At 40.9% G+C, this 20,741-nt stretch overlaps 2 protein-coding genes across 2 annotated transcripts in view; one reads left to right on the top strand and one right to left on the bottom strand.

Moving 5' to 3' along the window:
* The window catches only part of gtf3c2 (general transcription factor IIIC, polypeptide 2, beta), a 31,104-nt gene extending 27,566 nt beyond the window's left edge, over positions 1-3,538 (top strand). Inside the window, exons 18-19 of the mRNA XM_042095684.1 lie at positions 85-192; positions 2,746-3,538. Coding sequence (XP_041951618.1) covers positions 85-192; positions 2,746-2,967 — 330 coding nt within the window. The 3' untranslated portion in view covers positions 2,968-3,538. The remainder of the gene's footprint in view (positions 1-84; positions 193-2,745) is intronic.
* A 5,591-nt stretch (positions 3,539-9,129) lies between these two features.
* slc30a2 (solute carrier family 30 member 2) lies at positions 9,130-20,084 on the bottom strand. Its single transcript, XM_042095685.1, has 8 exons — positions 19,728-20,084; positions 14,369-14,577; positions 12,481-12,627; positions 11,886-12,039; positions 11,356-11,581; positions 10,336-10,441; positions 9,947-10,081; positions 9,130-9,583 (listed from the first exon to the last, which is right to left on the bottom strand). Exons 1-8 carry the CDS (start codon positions 19,805-19,807, stop codon positions 9,438-9,440), a joined length of 1,203 nt encoding a protein of 400 aa, XP_041951619.1. The 5' UTR covers positions 19,808-20,084; the 3' UTR covers positions 9,130-9,437.
* Between the last annotated feature and the right edge of the window lie 657 nt (positions 20,085-20,741).

Raw genomic sequence — 20,741 nt, 5'->3', positions numbered from 1 at the left:
TGTTCAGGAAACATCCCTGGTCAGAGAGACGTTGGCCCTCCCTTGTCCTTAAACCTCTCTCCATGGATCTGTCCCCTTTTGCAGAGGAATTTCAAAGATATCAAAAGCCGGCCCAACCTGAAACGGATGCGGGCCACAGAGGTGAAGGGGACCATGAAGATTGACCAAATGCCGCTTTCTTCTGTACACAAGGTAAGTGTGTGTGTGTGTGTGTGTGTGTCTTCCCATAAGGTCTTATCAACTCACTGCTCAGACGTTTATCAGACTGATCCCAGGACAGCTTATGTTCTTGGTAGAACTTGGCATACTACACCAGCATGGTCTCTGCATTAAAGGTGCACTAATCCACACACTTTTTGCCAAATGTAGCGAATCACACCTCACAGTCCTCTAGCTGTCTGTTCCGCGTGTGAGTGTGCGCTCACTCAGAGTCGGGTGTTCGTACACAGTCCAGTGTGTCCAGTTCTGGAGCTGTAAATGGGAAAGAATCTTTGAGCTCTGAACAATTCCAGCCAATCAACCCCCCCCCCCCCCCCCCCCACACACACACACACACAAAGTAAATGAATAAATCTATAAACACTACACTCATCTCATCTCTGACCCCACACTGCTCCTCCTCTTCAGACTTAATTGAACAGGAGCTGCATATCGTGCCTTCTCTCTCTTTTTTTCCTCTCTTCTCTTAACAACCCCTCGTTCCGGGAACAAAGCCATCAGCGCTGAGATTGAATCTGAGTTAATGGGAATGCACGCCAGGCCCTTCACGCGGCGTGATCACCAAGGCGCAGTGTGAGCGGACATGCGCTTGTCCTCACACTAGTGTCCTCAGCTCTCTGCCTCAGTGCCCCCACCACCCTCGTCTACGTCCGCCTCCACACTGCTAGTCTAGTGATGCAGATGCATCAGTGTCTGATGATGCTGCCATGCTGTTTTGGAATGTGTGCGTGAGTGTCTGTATAAGCATACCCAGCCCCCCCTTTGTTGAGTTTTTGGTGTGGTGGTCTGCTGTGACTGTGCTGTTTTGTAACGTGTGTGTGTGTGTGTGCTTGTGCGCAGCATTTTCTCGGCCCACCACATCTTCTCCCTCGGGCATGGCATTTGCAGTCTAGTACTATCCCCCCCCACCCCGTACCCAGGTGGGGAAATAGATCAAGGCCTCTCCAGTTAGTTCCACTGCTAGTTCTGAATGGACTGCTTTTCTTGTGCTCTTGCTCTTTGCTTGTGTGTGTGTGTGTGTGTGTGTGTGTGTGTGTGTGTGTGTGTGCGTGTGTAGGTCCTGGGTTGAGGACTGGGGGTGGGGGACTGGAGTGATACGCTGATGGGCTGGGGTGGAGTGGAGCGGAGCGGACGGACGGACAGGGGTAATGGGCTGTTAAATGAGGAAAATGTCACCCGGGGTCTCGGATAAGACTAGGGGAGTGGGGGGAAGGAGGTGCAGCAGGACAGAAGAGGGATTTGTCGTGTGTGTGTGTAAGGAATAATGGAGCAGTACACAACAGAATATGCCATCCATAGAGAAAACAAGACAATCTAATCAAAACACTGAGTTTTAATGATACTTAGTCTTGATGTGTGTGTGTTTGTGTTTGTAGATAGTAAAAGCATACAGTATGCTGGATATGGCTTCTGTACGGTTCTATAAGGTTCTTTACGGATCAGTGTCAAGGCATAATGGAAGATGGAGCATGCCATGTGCAAGTGAAATCTGCATCTGCTAAGGAAACTTAACATGTGTAAGCCATGATGTCTGTATGTCTAACAAAAGGATTAAGATTTCTAACCACTACATTTAAAATATTCATCACCCCACTGCAACACTTCAGTTGACTGGTAACTACGTAAGAATTTTTGCAAATTAACATAAGATGTAATGCAGTAAATCACACTGTACAAGTTAAGGTAAGGGTAAATAAGGGAAAGTATCTAGAATTAATCTCAGAATACCTTAATCATTGCACTCAGCTCATCAAATACGGTTTATGCATGACATTAGCAATCACTGTATTAATAACATTTATTATAGAAAAGTGATATCATCTTGCAAATGTTGACATGTACTCTTCACCAGCATGTTATGTCTGAAACCATGTCTATGAATGTGTTATACAATCCTTTTTCCACTAAAATGGTATCCTGTGTGGGACATGTTGTCTTGTCCTGCATCTAAAGGTTAAAGTCCCATTATTCCTCCACACAGAGGTCCATTTAGCTCTAACCGAGTTATCTGACACTGGATGGCTGAGATAGCTGGAGTTATATCTAACCCGGGACATGTGCTATATTTTGAACCTTTGCAGTCAGTTATTGCCTTGCTCTACTGGTTATATTGTCTTCCTGTATCCATTTCTATTGTCTTTCAGTCCTTTGTTCCTCTCTCCATGCATGACCTTGTCCTATTCCTGGTATAACAGACATGGTTTAAATACATGTAAAAAGCATAATGTGTAACTAACCCAGAACATATTCTAGATTTAAAATGTTTGTAAAGATCACCTCGCTGCACTGAAGCTTTTAAAGCTACATTCTTTAGTCTGTCCTACCTTATAAAAGCCCTTTAGTTTTGGCAAAGTCCTGCATTTTTCCAGCCTTTAAAAACCCCCCTTAAATCCTGCAAGTTCTTGCATCTACCCTGCCTTTTAAACCCTCCCTTACTTCCTGTAAGTCCCTGCATCTGCATCTCAGTTCCTGCGAGTTCCTGCGTCCTCTCAGGCTTTTGAAAGCCTCTGTGTTCCCTCCCCACAGGTGCGCTTCAGCCCCAACCTGGGCACCAGTACGTGGGTGGTGTCGGGCGGGCAGGCGGGCCTGGTGCGTGTCCACTGCCTGCGCGCCCTGCTGTGCTCCAACATGGAGAAGATCCAGCAGGAAAGCGAGGTCCAGTTCTCCACCATGTTCCCCGCTCAGGACGAGCCGGACGCCGCCACCACCGTCCAGAGCAGCACAGAGGGCACCGTGCTGGTCACCTAGCAGCACACCAGAGCTCATTTGGACAGCTAGACGTGCTGCCGGTCATCAGAGGCACAAGCTGAGGGAGGGGATGTTTTCGTCCTTTCGCATGGAGAAGGGAAACATTTGAGAGGAATGGGGCAAGACAGGTATACCGGTGGCTGCGGATTGCCATGTGGTGCCCTCTGCAGATAGACAGACCCACTAGTAGGCAGACCCAGTGGAGGAAAGAGACTGAAGGATCTTTTCTTAATCTTTGCAGGACCAAGATTGCCGCCCTTCTGAGCTTGCCCATGTCGTGGTAAAGGTCATTTGTTTTAAAAACTTAAACATGTGTATTTGTGTGTTGTTGTTTTTATATTTGTACAGTTTTCTACTGTTTGTAAATAACTCCTGGGCATAACACTTGAAGATGACCCCACTGACGCAACAGCTCTTGGAAAGTATTTCATTCTTCTTTCTGTCCTATCTGTTTTTGTTCTGCTCAACGGGTCAGGCATTTTAGTTAAATTAATAATGAATTTCATGTGCTATTTATTTTAAATGGGTTCTAATCAACCATTGAACTTTTATTAAAATTACATTTGTTTCATTCCTTGTTGCGTATTGTGAATTGTTTTTCCTTTTTCCTGTCAGCTGCTAGAGTGATGGTTGCAGTTGAGTGCTTTGTTATGGTCAGTGTGTGTATGGCGTCCGTCCATGTTTGTGCCGCCGCCTTCTGCTGTCGGAGTTTGTCACTGTCTGATGGGTGTACGTGAACTGAATCATCCGGGGAGGGTCTTCAATAGCAATTTACCAGGTACATCTCAGGTGTGGATGACAACATGACTGTGTTCTGCAGATGGATGTGTGTGTGTGTATGACTTCTTCTCAGTAGCTGAGTTTTTATTGTTTTAAAGATATTACATTTTCAACATCCATTCAGCTGGTACAACAAACAATTTTTGATGAGAAACATGGAGATTGTCAAATGGATGGATGTTCTTTTGTGTAACTTTCTTTGAAGAATGCTTGACAGACTGCCACTCTTGTTTATTGTCTCATGTATTATCTTATTTATTGTCTCATGTACTTGGACGTGTGAGTAACAGTGCATCAGTCTGACTGCATAAGTCACTAGACATTCCACACAGATGTTCTGCACGTTCTAGTCAAGTCAAGTTTATTTATAGCGCATTTCATACACAGAGGTCATTCAATATGCTTTACATAAACAAAACCAAACAATAATAACAAATAAAAGCATAGAAGGGCAATATAGTCAAATAACAGTTAAAAGGTAAAGATCATAATAAAAAGAAAACATAAAACACAAGGTAAAATCATTTAAAAATAAAGAATAATTAGTAAGCAAAAACAAAGGCAAAAGTAGTTAAAAAAGTGATAAAAGACGAGGTAGAATAATTATCAAGGCAGATTCAGAATTTGTAACTCGGCACAGTTAGCAGAAAGCATCTGAGAACAGTTTGGTCTTAAGTCTAGATTTAAAACTGGCTACAGTTGGGGCCTTTTTGATGTCATCCGAAAGTTGGTTCCACAGCTGAGCCGCATAGCAGCTAAAAGCTGCTTCACCATGTTTAGTTCTAACTGTAGGTTTTACTAGCAGGTTTTTCACCTGGGACCTGAGAGGATGAGATGGTGTGTACTGCTGAAGCATGTCTGACAAGTATTTAGGTCCTGCTCCATTTACTGATTTAAAAACAAGCAATAGTGCTTTAAAGTCAATTCTGTGACTTACTGGAAGCCAGTGCAAAGACTTAAGAATTGGAGTAATGTGGTCAGTTCTTTTAGTTTTTGTTAGAATCCTAGCTGCTGCATTTTGTATCACCTGAAGCTGTTTAATAGTCTTTTTAGGAAGGCCTGTGAACAGTCCATTGCAGTAATCAACCCTGCTGGAGATTTTCTAAGTCATGTTTTGACATCAGCCCTCTGAGTTTGGCAATATTTTTGAGGTGGTAAAAAGCTGATTTAGTTATCGCTTTCATGTGGTGTTTGAAATTTAGATCACTGTCAATTAATACACCAAGATTTTTAACAGTATCCTTTGCCTTCAACCCTTTTGTGTCAAGGAGAGTGGCAACCCTAAGTCTTTCCTCCTTTTTACTAAATATAATTACTTCAGTTTTTTCTTTGTTCAGCTGAAGAAAATTTTGAGACATCCAGGTCTTGATTTGTTCTATACACTGACACAAGAGGACTATAGTCGTTTGGTGATAGAGCTAAGTAAATTTGTGTGTCATCTGCATAGCTATGATATGAAATCAAATTATTTTGAATGATTTGTCCAAGTGGGAGCATATAGAGGTTGAATAATAGTGGCCCCAAGATCAACCCCTGGGGAACACCACAGGTCAAGGACGTTGGTGTTGAGGTACAGTTTCCGATGGCAACAAAGAAGCTCCTTTCTTGTAGATGTGATTTTAGCCAGTTGATAACTATGCCTGTAAATCCAACCCAGTGTTCTAGTCTGTGTAGTAAAATATTGTGATCAAAAGTGTCAAATGCTGCACTAAGGTCCAGTAGCACTAGGACTGATGTTTTACCTGAATCTGTGTTGAGGCGTATGTCATTGGAAACTTTAATGAGAGCTGTTTCAGTGCTGTGATTTGCCCGAAAACCAGACTGAAAGTAATCAAAATACCCATTTGATGTTAGGAAGGTGGTTAATTGATTAAAGACTACTTTTTCAATAATTTTGCCAATAAAAGGTAGATTGGATATGGGTCTGCAATTGTTTAGCATGGAGGCATCCAAGTTATTCTTCTTGAGAAGTGGCTTTACAACAGCTGTTTTCAGTGACTTAGGAAAAGTGCCAGACAGCAGTGATACATTTACAATTTGAAGGACATCCGCCGCTATGAGGTGAAAACAGTTTTGAAGAAATTGGTAGGCAGAGTGTCTAAGACACATGTGGAAGAGCTGAGATTCTGTACCGTTTTGTCAAGTGTTTCGTAGTCTATCAAGCTGAACTCTGACATCAAGTTTAGTTTCCCTCTGTTTGTTGCTGGAAGTTCAGGTTGTTGAATTTGTAATTGAGCAGATATGTTGAGTCTGATTTTGTCAATTTTACCTTTAAAAAAAGATGAAAACTCATTGCATTTATTAGTTGAGAGAAGTTCAGGAGCTAATTGTGAGGGGGAATTTGTTAACTTATCAACAGTTGAAAATAGAATACGAGTGTTATTTGAACTTCTATTGATAATGTTAGAAAAGAAAGACTGTCTTGCTTTGCATATTTCAGAGTTATATGTGCGGAGCATCTCTTTATGGATTTCATAGTGGATCTGAAGTTTGTATTTACGCCATTTTCTTTCAGTCTTCCTTCAGTCTTCCTACACTCTCTTTTTAGTCTGGGAACTTTCGTGATACAACTTTTCTGTGTGCACTTGGAGCACCTCTCCTGCATTTCATGCTTAGTAGATGCAGCTAATTAGCCCTCGGTCATCCTGGACTGGAGAGCTGCCAAACGGATTAATGTCGCTCCCTCCTATCCGGCAACATTAATAATCAGCCTTATTACTGCTGTGTGAGAAGCGGCATTGGTCCTACTGGACGGCAGCGATGTAAGAGCCACATTAGTCACTGTGTCAGAAGCCAAATGTTGATTTTTTACACATGGGGAAAGACCTTTCATGTTCACAGGACGGCAAAAATATTACAAAAAACGTTCTTTTACCATCTGCTCATGTTTATTGCAATTTACAAAAGTCCCACCACAATATAAATGAAATATCAAACAGCATGTTGGTTGACAGAGTTTTCATATGGTTACATACAGTATCACCATACAACATTTACACACAACTTTTACAGTTCATTTGTTTACAGTAAGCAAATTTATTTACACATTCACAGAAAATACATCGCTTTGAGAGCATTTACAGATTTGTCACAGTAACATTACAACATAGAACTCTGGAAACATCACACGACAGATAAGCAACTTACAGGACAGTTAAGTTAAGGTTGATGTGTACCAGGACTTTGTATGCAGGCAACACAGTTTGCCTTCCGCTAACCAGCACAACCATTCACTCACTATAGCACTAAAAACCAAAATCCAAAGTGTGCATGCTTCTCTCTAACTCAAATCACACCAGTACACATTATCTTTATCATCTAGCTACGTGAGCTCCCATTTCTTTTCATTGTAACCTCTTATTTGTGCACCTATAACAACAATAAAAGCATATAGGCCTCATTGGTCATATCGTTTATTGATTATAAGGGAAATCATATGTGGTTGGCAGTAAAATATTCATTTGAGTAGTGCAGCTGCAGTGATTGTATTGCAGACACTAAAGATTTAAGACCTTATTGTGATTACTGACTAGTCTCCACAGGCAACCCAAGATTTTAGCTGTTGCTATCCACAGACATTCACTGTTAACACACCACATGTTCCCATGTAAAAGTCCCTCCTTAAAACATCCATAAATTATATAAAAATAATATAGTGAAAACCGTGTTCCGGTCACTCTGAAGTAAGTCAAGTGATATATTTGTTCGTGCCTCACATGGCTTTACAAATGACATAGTTACATGTAAAATATACTTCCATTTTATCAAAGTTGGCAAAATATAGATTTGAATGAGGACATTTTAATACGGACGTGTAAGCCCATGAGATTGCTGTCAGATTTTCACTATGCTAAATGAGGAAAAACCATCCATGCAACTGCCTTTTAAAATTAATTTCAGCCACAATTCTTAAGTTTGCAAGAAACACTGCAACAGGCATTACAACACAACACTGATGATGGATGTAGTTTCATTAGTGTCCTTGCTTTCTATGGCTGTACATGTGGCTTCATTAACAGACAAGACAATAGCCATTCTTTGAAGTCGTTAGCCATGAAGTTGATAGTCATAGCCTCTTTGATTTATGTTGATCCCTTGTAATGCATACATCACAAATATCTCTGAAGCAGGTTGTATAGACCTTGTGGTGCTGATGTTCGCCTGGTCATACTACTGGAATGTACAGCTGGAAGGTTGTAACGGCAGTGCGTTGGCCTACAAACTAGACAAGACAAACCAACTGGATAATACTGAGATGTTCTTGTAATGGTATAGAACAACCCCAGCATGCTTTAGTTACAGTTATCTCAGTAATATGATTTTATGAAACTGGATAACGAATAACATTCTTGTCTGTTTTAGCTGTCTCTGCTCTATACAATAATAGCTGTTGTGCCAGTTCTGGGATCTGATGAAAATGGCCAGTTTGATTAATGGGGTTATTGTCCAGAGTCTTTCTCATCTCTACATTAACCTTCTAGCGTGTCTGGTTGTCTTAGTATGTATTTATTTAGTTACATCTTGTTCCCTTCTAGGAAACTTCCTGGTTTGTTAAGACATGCTCTTGATTGCTCAACCTTGACACTAAATGATTTTAAGTGAAGAACTCAATCCCGCTATATATTTGGCCAAGCACACATATATTTGTAAAGCCACACATTTTTAGTCAGGCAGACAGAGTCACTGATCCCACAAATGAAGAGAGGTGACACTCACTGCTGGGCATTGTTAAACCCAACTTTAATTAGTTTCTCTTTAGTCGATACCTTATCTCCACTCCGGAATCTTTGGACAGGCAATTACAGCGAAGTCCCCTCCATAAAATATTGTGCCAGTGGTGCACAAAAAGCCATGTAGCAACTTCCAAACAGTTTTAGCACAATGTATATTCCATACATTCACAAAGAAATTGTGAGTGCATATGCATTTTATGGATGTTACAGAAAGCTCTGTGTTTTGACATCCCATTTTCTCCAAACATCTTTGCTTGGCTCCCATTTTTATTCATATGAAATATGATTAATTGGGCCGACTGCTTGCAGAATGACATGAAAGAAGTGAATCAGAAGCACAAAATATTCCCTTGCTTAAAATGCATTCTGTTAGCCTGGAAAATCCAGACCCTGATAATCTAGAAAGATTAAGGGTCTGGCAAAGAGCAATGTAATGCCCCAACTCGAGGGGCGGCAACAAGCATGCATTTAAAAATCTCACTGCACGCAATTGGATAACACTAGACCATGTTTACTCTGAATGATTTCGGACTTCGACGCAATCGGATAACACTACGACCAATGTGTACTGTCCTCCAACGTTGCAGCGCTGTCTTCATCAGATTAGCTGGTTCCCCGGAATGTTGGGGAGCAAGTAACGTGCATCATTGCTCTTTGCCAAAGTGTCTCGCAGAGACAATTCCATTGTGCTCTCGCGAGAACTCTGGATTTCCAGGGTAGCATTCTGTATAAATCAAATCAGAATTATGAATGAACTCCATGTAGTGTCTAATGTCCAATAGTGATTTCAGTGGATGTGAGTGCCGTTCTTGAACTCGGATCCAGCTGCATAGTATGAAGTCTGCAGCATTAGGCCTCAGTGATGCTGTGATGTGCACATGTGTTCTGGTTAGTCCGACAGCCCTGTACCTCTCTCTCTCTCGCTCTCTGTGTCCCAGCACTGTCCAGCTTGGCCCATTAGTCCAGCGGGTCCTGACACTGAGTGCAGTGGACCATGTCCTCGCAGTAGTGCTCCACCTGGATGGTGGTGCTGTAGAAGCCAAACTTGGTCTGCAGGAGCTCGGTGGCCTCTCTCAGAACTGCCTGTGGGTCGGCTTTGTCCTCTGATGGGGGAAACAAACAAACTGGAATTCTAAATTCCCAGATCTACTGTACATTAAGAATTCCAGTGTGAGTATCCTGAAGGGGTGTTCACACCAAGAACTATAACTAGATAACAGCAAAAAAAGTAGCTAATATGAATCACAACGTCCACACATGAACATAATGTGTACATAACAACATGAAGAATGATATCTCCAGGGTCACTTTCAGTTATCATTATAGTTGAATAGCCCTTTGGTTCTAAAAAGAATGAGCACAGACCATTTTTAGTACCTGTAAATGTAAATATATTACTTACTTACTATATTATATACAATGTTAGTCTGTTTATTACAGGAGAAGTGAAGTTGGCTGTGCTTTACCAATAGCGACATGGACAGACAGCAGCGATTGGCCTGCAGTCAGAGCCCAGAGGTGCAGGCTGTGGATGGCCTTCACACACTTCAGAGACAGCAGCACATCCTTCACAGAGTTAAACTCAATACCTTTCGGTGCCCCTGTGGAGAAAAAGCATTCACACTCAACACCGGAAACTGGAAACAGAACACAGAACACAGCAATACAGAAATGACTCATAGGTCAGAGCATGTACATGTGTAATGTTGATATCTACATGTACATTAAAATTGTTTCCTTGAAATATTGTAGAGGAAGTTCCAATTTGAATGTCTGAGCGATTTTCCTAGTCAAACAATGGTGAACATGACAGTCGGCATCCCACATTTATATAGGACACTGCCAGTCTCCGTACCTTCCATGAGTATCTGGAAAACGTCCTTCATGATTGTGAGCGTGGTGGCCAGCACAAACACGGAGAACAGGAAGGTGCAAATAGGATCGGCGACTTTGTATTCAGGCTGAAAGGAAATTACGAAAGAGAGAGAGAGAGAGCAGACAAGTTAAAGCAATACCAAAGAACTTTCCCTCTGTCGCACGCACACTATTTGTTTATCCAGCACCGGCTTTGCAAATAACAATGTCCACAGACAAGGTAGAATAATGTTGCATGATTTATGAAAGTACGATGTATTGCTACATCAAACGCAGAGTCAAATGTGTAGTTTCTTATGTCTCATTCCATCGAACTACAGATCCGCTACCCGATCTGGCAAACTTACATAGTGCGGTTATAGCCGATAGAGGGCTGCGAAGCGAATGCAGAAGTGCCGTTCACCCTGTTACAAGTTGATGAACCACTGAAACGATTTTGGAAACATTATTTTAAGGTACAAAAAACTCTTTGGTGTTGCTTTAAGACACAGCTAGGCAAATAGAATCAGATGGTAAATATGCCTGGTGCCAGATCACATTAAGCCACAGAACTATTGTAAAAGGGGTTTCTAGTTTCATTCCCTCTGAGGATTAGAGGGTGGTGCAATACATGACAGAGAGCTGAGTGGAAACAATTTATCTTGTAGTTTAAACAGTTCCCACAGAGCGGTTTCAATGTGTTCCAATTATACTGAAGTGGAGATCTACAGAGCTTTGGGTTTCATGTCACTGTTTGCAGCTACGTCATGAGAAGATCAGGAACGTATTCATCCTTGATTCAGCTGTGATTTAGGATAGCATTGATGTTAGTCACAGGAATGTGTACATTCATTAGTCTGAACACCAAGCCAATAAGGATGCACAATATTATTGGTATCGGCTTTCAACCGGTTTTCAACCAGTGCTTCCAAGTCAAGGTCAACAAACTGATCATATAAATATACATGTAGAAAAGGAGCAAGTGAGACAAGAATGTGACAAAATTGTTGTTTAAGCTAACCCGGAAGTAGATGATGATGGCCGCCACCATGACCCCCACACTCTGCAGGAGGTCTCCCAGCACGTGGATGAAGGCGGCCCGCACGCTGGTGTTGCCGTGGCCGCCCAGGAGGCCGTGGGAGTGACCGTGACCCACGGGGCTTAGGCTCACGCCATTCTCGTCAATCTTTTGGTAGCCGGCGCCGTGGGCATGGAAAGTGGTGGAGTGGTGCAGGATGTAGGCCATGCTGCAGAGGAGCAGGAACATGGCAGGGTCACTTTCAACCACTATTATTCCAACACTGGTCTACTGTTATCGGAGTTAATGTGAATATGGAAAATCTGATTTTGAAAGGAAGAAATATTTTGAATCACAACATGATTTTAATATTTGCAATTTACTGAGATATAAAAGTTAAGTAATTGAGTTTAAATATTTAGGTGATTTAGATTGTAATCTTTGGAATCTTAAAAGTTGCTCTACAAAAGTGCATAACATAATATCACTTGGTTTAAAAATAAAACCATGAAGTAAAGGACCCCAGCACTCACATGATGTTGACCACTACAGCACAGCCAGAGGTGAGGAGCATCACATGGCTCTCAATCTCATAGTCATTCCGGACGATCCTGTCAATGGCCAGGTACACTAGGACACCTGTCACAATCCAGATGGACATGACCGACACCAGTGCTCCCATGATCTCTGAAGACACAAATGTAACGAGAAAATCCATACTGCTATTCCGTATTTACACAACAAACACTTGTCACATTTCCATTCAAACTTGTGCAAACGTGTAATCATTCAAGGCTTATTTAACTCAATCAAGGCTTCTGGATAAGGTTACTGTCTAGTCTTTAGGTTCTTGTTTTGATTATAGTTGATAGCAAGGAGATATATTGAGTCATAGACAAGTCCATGTCAGATGTCAAATGTAGTGCTATGGTAATTTCTCTCTGAAGAGGACCACTGCTTTATTGCCATGGCCATTCCAAAAGCTAAGTCTGTCTTCATTGTACTGTATTTCATGAAGTGCTTGATCAATAACTTTTTACTATTATTATGCTGCAGAACAAGTAAATTATGTTGTATCCCGCATGCCTCTGATTAAAGAACCAGCAGGCAGAACGTGTTGGGCCTCACCTGACCGATGCCAGCCAAAGTTCATTGTCTTTGTAGGTGGCCTGGATGAGATCCACAGAGAGAAGAGACTGACCATCATACTGCCGAAGTCTGTCAGGAGGTGAGCAGCGTCTGTCATGATGGCCAGACTGTGAGCTAGGTAGCCCCCTAACAACAAACAAACAAATTAAAGTGGCATTAGGATGTTTAGGCTAGTGTAGCAAAGTCATAATTTAGTTTAAATAAAGTTGTGTCTCTTTTGTGAGCTTCTCCAAATTTCTTTTCTCATGTATGTTAATCTCTTAATGGTTCTGTTAATGCTTGCTATTGTTTCCGATGGGGCATTATGTGAGACACTGCAGACTTTCTCACGTTTTGGAAGTCTGGAAAGGGAATGGGAATAAATGCTGACAAATCAACCCTTTGCCTCCTCTGCATTACTTCTAGCCATATAAAGACTGTTTATTTATGAATCATGTAACTGACTGGTTAGAGTCGGTTACACTAGCAACTTTTATTGTTGATGAGAAGATGAAACAGAACTGCTAGGGCATGAGAAGAGAAAATCTCAATGCAAGTGAACTGCGGGAATAAATGTTGGGTAAACTTGTGTTCCTCTTCAGGTTTGATGTCAACAAATAATAATAGCTGAACTGCTGACTTGCATCTCAAGTCTGTGTCTCTAACCTATGCAATGAATTAAGTTAATTCACCATTGGTTGGTTGATTCAACTATTGGCAAACTTTCAAACCTTCTAGCTATCCAGTTAGCTCACATCATGTTTGCTTGTCATTCATGCAGTGCTCTCAGTGCACGCTAGGATCGCCAGTGATGTGAATAATCAAGTATTGGCCATATTCAATAGTACTGGTGACGATAAGGTGGTAGGGGGCCCCCAAATCAAATTCTTAGGGTCCCATCAGGGCTTGGAACGGCTCTGCTAGCAAGCTACCCAGCTAACATCCAGCAGTGGCACTGATAAAAAAGATCTAGCCAGAATATAACTTATTAACTGAGTTTCTGACTCAAAGAACAAAATTACAATGCAAGTTCCTATAAGGTCCTATAATATTTACTTTATATCTCCATATACCCTCACCTGAGATTATGACAGAAATGCAGCTACAGTACCCACTAAAACATACCTTACAATCCTAAACACCACGTTTCTTTAAGGGACTGAGGAACAGAGAAGTTACACCTCATAGGTAGACATTAGGTGTAAGGTGTAACTTCAGGAACCAAATTTAGACTACATCCAGAGTTCAGTGGGCGCAGGTCATGTTTCAGAATCTAATTTCCGAGCTGTCAGCGTACAGAAAGGAAATAGTTATTTTTTTCCTCGCTTTTCTGGTTTCTCTCACTAAGGATGCTGACTCCAACTTCCCGCTGCGGCTCCAGACCAGAGGAAGCGAGCAGGATTTAAATTAAATGCTTCTCTCAGATGATTCATAAATTGGCTTTACGCCCAGACCCTAACTTTGAATAAAGATTAATGTTTGAACGGTCGTACGGCACTAAACACTTTTTTTGTGACTGCTAAGCTCTGTAATGACTAAAAACATTTATCTAGATCTGAGCAGCCGAGAATGGATGATCATAATCTAAGAGTTACAAGCCTCCTGCACAGAACTCAGCTTTATATTCAGCCCACGAGTTTGACTAGTTGAAATATTACTTTTCATAAATGTCATGCATATGTGTTTACAGAAATTTGCAAAAAACACACAAAAGTCACACACAACTAGATAAGAAGAAAGGCCATTCTCTAAACCACATTCTCAAAGACAAGTCAGCATGTTTTGGATTATGTGGTGTTCTCAGTGACCTCCTAAATGAGTTTAGTGTGTGTGTGTGTGTGTGTGTGTGTGTAGAGGGGATGGTGTATCTGCCTCAGGCTTCTCTCACCTATCACCTCTCCGATCATAAACACCAGGCACACTATTGAGGCGATGTAGAGCTTCTTCTGAGCGAGCAGCCGGTCACCACTCCCTGTGCTGGACGCTTTGTGGCCAGGACAGTGGGCGCGCACGGGCCGCCTCAGCTCGATGGCCCCGGCCACATCGCCGTTCTCCACAGGCATGCTGGGATAGCTGTCCTTAGAATCTGGAAATTCACTACAACAAAGAACAAAATAGGATTGGAGGATTAAATGATATTTCATTTAACAAATGCTTTCTAGAAAAATAAACACAGGCACAAGAAAAAGAGGCTAGGTAGGTGGTGATCCTTTTACTTTTTGTACTTTTTTTTTGTCGCTGGAAGTCAAATTTCGAGAATGGGGAAAATGTAGCCTACTGTTAAGCAACACAGGAACTAAATATCATATTCATGCACACCATCATAAGAAAGCACACCTCTCATGTTCCAGAAACAGACGGTGATTAGACTCCTGTCACCACTGCTGACTGGACATTGTGGTGACTCCACACACCCCACACCCACCCCCGTTCTACCCCAAGCCCAGGTGCTGTACCAATGAGGAGCTCTATAATGGGAGTAATGGACTGGAACAGAGAGAGCCTGAGAACCCCACTCATACCCCCCACCCCTCCCTCACCTCCCATACACACACACACACACACACACACACACACACACAAGTGGACACATATATGTACGCACACAGACACGGCCACGAGGCAACTGTGAAGAGGTGGCCAAGTGGAAAAGAAAGCATGTTTAATTATACCACAGAGACGTGTGCCTCATACTTACTTACACACACATTCATAGATACAGACATTCACACATGTGCATACACAATTTTACACACACACACACATACACACACACTTTACACAAATCTCTTTTCTTGGTGGGGGATGTTAGAGGTCAGTGCTCAACAGTCAAGACGTTTAAAGAAAAGCAGACCATTATATGGGGGCAATAGAATGCTATCTCTGGTGATGTTAAGTTGTCATGGATGGGCAGACCAGCTCTCATGTCCTCCACAGAGTTAGAGAGTGAAATCATTTGCTGAGCGGAACTGTGTGAGATTCTGCAAGGTGCTCTTTTGTATAAGTTTTGGGTGGCTGCTTTTCATAAGGCATTAACCTTTTCCCCCTGCATAAAAATAAATCCCCTTGAGTTTCAATCTCCAGCAGACAATCTGGGTACTGTGGTAAATTATTTTAAAATCTTGAGGGTCTATGTCTTCATTAGAATTTTGCTGAGGACTTATTTTAATAGATTTAATTTAAGCAATTTTCCCCTAAATGTTATTATTAACTTCATTCTGATAGTTGGAGATTGAAAGAGGACTTGAGGATGTTTAGACAGCAGCTGAACACCGTTTCAGCCTCTACTCTAAGTTTTAAAGCTCAATCAAGACCCTGCCTATAAGCACCACCGCTCTCTACAACAGGCAGTGTCTGGACCCAGCAGTGCATGAAATCAGTAGCTGTTCCTCCGTGCATTCTCCAAAATCATTACACACACAATTGCATCTGGGTTTTGCTATTTGCTCTGAGGGAAGGCATTATTTTTTATTGTCTTAATAATCATTTCTCAAGCACCTCTACATCTTTTTTTCATCAAAAGTGTGTGTGTGTGTGTGTGTGAGTGTGTGTGTGTGTGTGTGTTTGTGTGTGAGAGAGAGAGTGTGTACACGTGACACATGGATAGATTATTCCCCGAAGGCTCAAAGACACTCTGATATTTGTGAGAGGGGAAGCTTGTCCGGATAAGGAACTGCACCGTGTGACTCTGTCGTGTGTCTTACAGCTTTAGTTGCCACACATGATATGCTCTTATTTTTTCTTAAGTAGGACAAAATGGGCTTGTGCCAGTGATATAAGCTTCATACACAAAACACTAATAACATGATAAAGGGATTCTTTATTGCTCAGCCTATCAGTGTCCAAGCATATCTCCTGAAATGGCATTTCAACAGGACACCATGAGTTGTTTACGAATGTAAACTAATGGGATGGTTACAGATGGGACACTTGGGATGAAATTGACACTATCCAAATCCTGTTGTTGAAGATGTCATCAATCTTCTCTACAAGTCCACCAACAGACCCTAGCTGGGCAGGATGAGATAAGAAAAATCCCATGCCCAACAGTACATGTGTGTGTGTGTGTGGGGGGGGGGGCACTAGATTGTGACAGTGATCTGGAACATAGCACCAGTATTTCTCTCAAGACCCTATCAAGAGAGACATCTTGAAATAGGTGAGTCAGAGTGGCCAATATCAATTATCGGCCCCTAGAGTGACATGGACTTCAGCGACTATTAATTTGATGAGTCCACTCGTTTTTTTTTTTTTGCCTCTTCTTTTGTTCCTTATCTAACCTACACCCTCATACCTCAGCAATGCTCAGCATTCTTGACGAGGCCAAGTGATTGTCTGGCACTACCCCAGATGAATGTTAGCAAGCTGCATTTTACAAGACACTTTCAAAAAGCCTTAGAGTTCTATTTACCTTTACATGTCTTGTATACAAACATGACTGAACATTTTGTTAGAGCTTAGTGTACCTGAGCAGCCATGAAAACACGGCTCCTCCAAAAACATTACAGCACTTAACAAATGAGTATAACCGATTAGATTACTGTAAATTAAATTAAATTTAATTGTCATTGTGCACAGGTACAAAGCCAAACAATTAACGTCTAACCAGAACTGCATTATTTACAGAACTGCAAGTAACAGTAGTGCTACCACACAGATATTGCTATAGCTTATGATATGTATGGGCTATGAATGGTGTAGTGCAGAATACATACTATTATGGTATATTAAAATGTTACTTACATAGGTGTATTGGACAAAGTTGAAGAGTATGCAGTGCAAGCATGGACAGTAAATAATATGTAGTTGGTCATATGCATACAATAAATAACTATTCACTGAAGGGCCTAAAGGTTCAATTTGTGAACAATATAGATGATATACAGTATATAGGGAATATTCACACAAAATGACAGAATGGAACCTGGTATGGGAACCAAGCATGGTATCTCCTTTAACAGCAAAGGGTCTTAAAGGGACACATTATTTGTCTGGACTAGATTATATCTAGATGTGGTGTGTGGCCTTAAAGCATTCCCCATGGACTAGTGAGGATGAACTGAGGCAAATCTGCGGTATTCATCTCACAGGAGATTTGGCTGCTAGCTAGGTGGGGTTTAGTTTTCTGCTCATATCAGCTCATTTTTCTGTCATACAGCTTAATAAACAAACTCAAAACTGCACTTCTTTGTTCTCCTCTTAATCTCTTCTCATATCATCACTCTCTTACTTTCAGCCTGGCTACATTATGTAGGCTACATGAAATATAAAAATAAAAGAATAAAATCAAATAAACAAATCAACAATTGTTATAACATTCATTTGTTGTGTTTATGTAAAAACGATCCATACGTTAATGAATGAGGTCACATGTCCCCGTAATTACCGGACTGGTTTAGATCTAGCCTATTCCCCTATGACCCATCTCTGAAAGACAGGATTAATAATACGCTTTAATTGAGTAACTATAGCCAAATCTCGTTTTACTGCCGTTTTGTGACTACGCAAAGAGAAGAGATCACTTAAGATTTAAGAGACAGAGAAAATGTTGAAAAAAGAAACTGCCTATTTTCTTTAAAACAAACTTTTGTGTGTTTTCTGTAGTCTATTCATTCGATGGACATTACATAACGCTCAAAATAATTTTCTCCCAAGAATGATCTTGGATGCATATTATCTCAAAGATAATCATCATTAGGTTACATATTAATTAGTAAACTGGTGATTGGTTGTGATAGGCTGGAATACAATAGACTAAAAATGCTGGAATACAAGTAGACTAAAAATGCATCGGGGTCATTAACCACACAATTAAATTATGTGACATTACCAAGACAGTGCATTTTCCCTACGCAATTAAAAAAAGCTTGTTAAATCTTTTGTGTGGAACGTCTAAATCGGGATACCTGCAAGTTAACAACACTGAATCAAGTCACTGTAGCAAGTCACTGTAGCCTATGAAGCAGTCCTACAGAACATATTTAAATTCTAAATATACTTACGAGTCTACTCCAATATAATCCATATTGTTTTTACGAGGTAAATCATTTGCAGTGCAACAGCGAGAATATCAACTATACGCAGTTACGTGACGACCCTGTCCAAGGTGCTGAAACGGACTAGCCTTCCGTCTGAGGCGCATGAAGGGTGTTATTCTTCACGTCCTCCTGCTACTACCTGTGGTCAACATACATTGATGAAGCCAGTATTTTTTTTAACTAATCAGCAATTCAATACAAATAGGGGATAAAACATATTTTTATGAAATATGTAGAAATCGGTCAATTTGTTCATCTTTAAAGCACTATTGAGACGTTGACCAAAGGTAATATTTAGGCTTAATGTAAACTGTCACATGCAGGTCTAGCTTATTTCAAGATTTTGCATTGTTATTATAATAATAAAAAAAAACAATGTAAACGCTACAGAAAAACACATATTTAGAGCAGGCTAGTTGTGAAATTACCCAATTTCATTTTGAAGCATTATATTTATTATGTGGTTGTAACATTTTATTTTCAGCATCTGAACGGATGGTCCCTTTTCTGCATCGTATCCCATGATAAGAGATGATAGGTTTGCAGGCTATACTCCCTCAACTTCCCTGCGGCCATTCGTCAAATACTGTCCACAATGAAGTGAACCGTGAAAATGAATTTGTTCATTCACATAAAACATTTCACACACCGTCTGGTTAATAGGAGTGCGTCGGAAGCATAAGAAAGGTTTCTTTTGGAACAATGAAAGCCTTATATGTCTAGATATTCGGGACACTGTAACTCTGATGGTTTGTGTTTTAATGGACACATTATATACTGTATGGTGTTACTGAAAGCATCTCACAGAATTAGCCTAAATAAATCTCTTGAGACATAATGGCTATATCTGTTTGATGAAATTGATGGTAATAATAATATATTATATGCTACCTTGCCGATGAAACACTGCAGATCTTACCGTTGCAATCCCTGCTTCACGTGAGAAATAATTATTGAAATATTGTTCCAAAATTATTGAACACAAAATCAAACCATTGCCAAAAATGATAGCCTATTTTAAAACTATGCGTTTTAAGCGATAGCCTATGTAGCCTATTAAGAAGAATTGTAAATCAAATATTATGTATAGTTGCAGAAGGCTGCTGAATTAAAAATTAGTCTCAGTACGACTTTTACCAGCCTGCAGCCAATTACATGAACGAGGTAAAACATACAATCAAAACAGAACAAAACAAAAACGGCCTATACCTTTTCAGTTGTAGTGAATACATTTTGGCATTCTTCTCATTTACAAGCTGTGATTTCTCAGAATTCACCGGAGCTTCCATGGTGTCATCCGTGATTGCCTGAATCTAGTGGAGATATTCTACCCTAAAGTCTTTAGAGTTTCGGAGCCAGTAACATAAATAATAAAGCTCTGTTTCATCAGTCGGAATACCCTCCGTTCCATTCCTGTATGAAAATGTTTTTAAAGAAATTCCTCATCGCTGCAGCTTTGACAGCATGCAGTGAAAACGAAGGGTGAAAAGAGTAGTCCCGTTGCTGCAAGTACGAGGCGTAGGCTTCCTACTGTGAAGTGTGAAGTGGTGCAGCTGGCTATGAGAGTTGCCGACCCCACACACACGAGCTCGCAAGAGCTTGACGTGACGCACCTCCACGTGCATTTTGCAATGTCTTTGGAATGAGCTGCACGACACCAATTCACATGTACACTATTTTCCCCACGATCTGTTCTATAGAGGTGTTTCTTCTTTTAAGGCAAGTGCATGAAGTAAAATCGATAAACTCCATTATTTTTTAATCGTTGTCTGGTAGAATCCTTTCTGCAGGTGAGCATCAGTTTCCTAATATATATGATCAAGCCTGCCAGTGAGAAAACGAACAGCCTATGCTGCATTTATATTTTAGGAACGATGTAAGACGCACATCCTTATGGTTATAGCTATTATGGTTCATATTCAGAATCAGAGATTGATTTCTAAAATTGCCAACGTTTCTGCTCTTTGTGAGTTCGAACTAGAAAGTAGGCTACCTACTAGGCATGCAACCTCGAGGATGTTTGTCGTGAAAGTCGGCTAAATAAATTAGCCCCGTACTCGCTCATGCATACCGTGTATAATCTGTGTAATCTTAGATAATACTTTACTCCTGACTGGTCCATAATCGTCCTCAATGAAATGAGCACTTTTAGAAATCAACTGAACCATAACCATAAGGCTGTGCATCTTACATCGTTCCCAAATTATGTTCGTTTTCTCACTG

This window comes from Alosa sapidissima, chromosome 6 (assembly GCF_018492685.1).
Source record: "Alosa sapidissima isolate fAloSap1 chromosome 6, fAloSap1.pri, whole genome shotgun sequence".
Lineage (NCBI taxonomy): Eukaryota > Metazoa > Chordata > Actinopteri > Clupeiformes > Clupeidae > Alosa > Alosa sapidissima.
The sequence above is the reverse complement of the archived record's forward strand: the minus strand, read 5'-3'. Positions and strand labels throughout refer to the sequence as shown.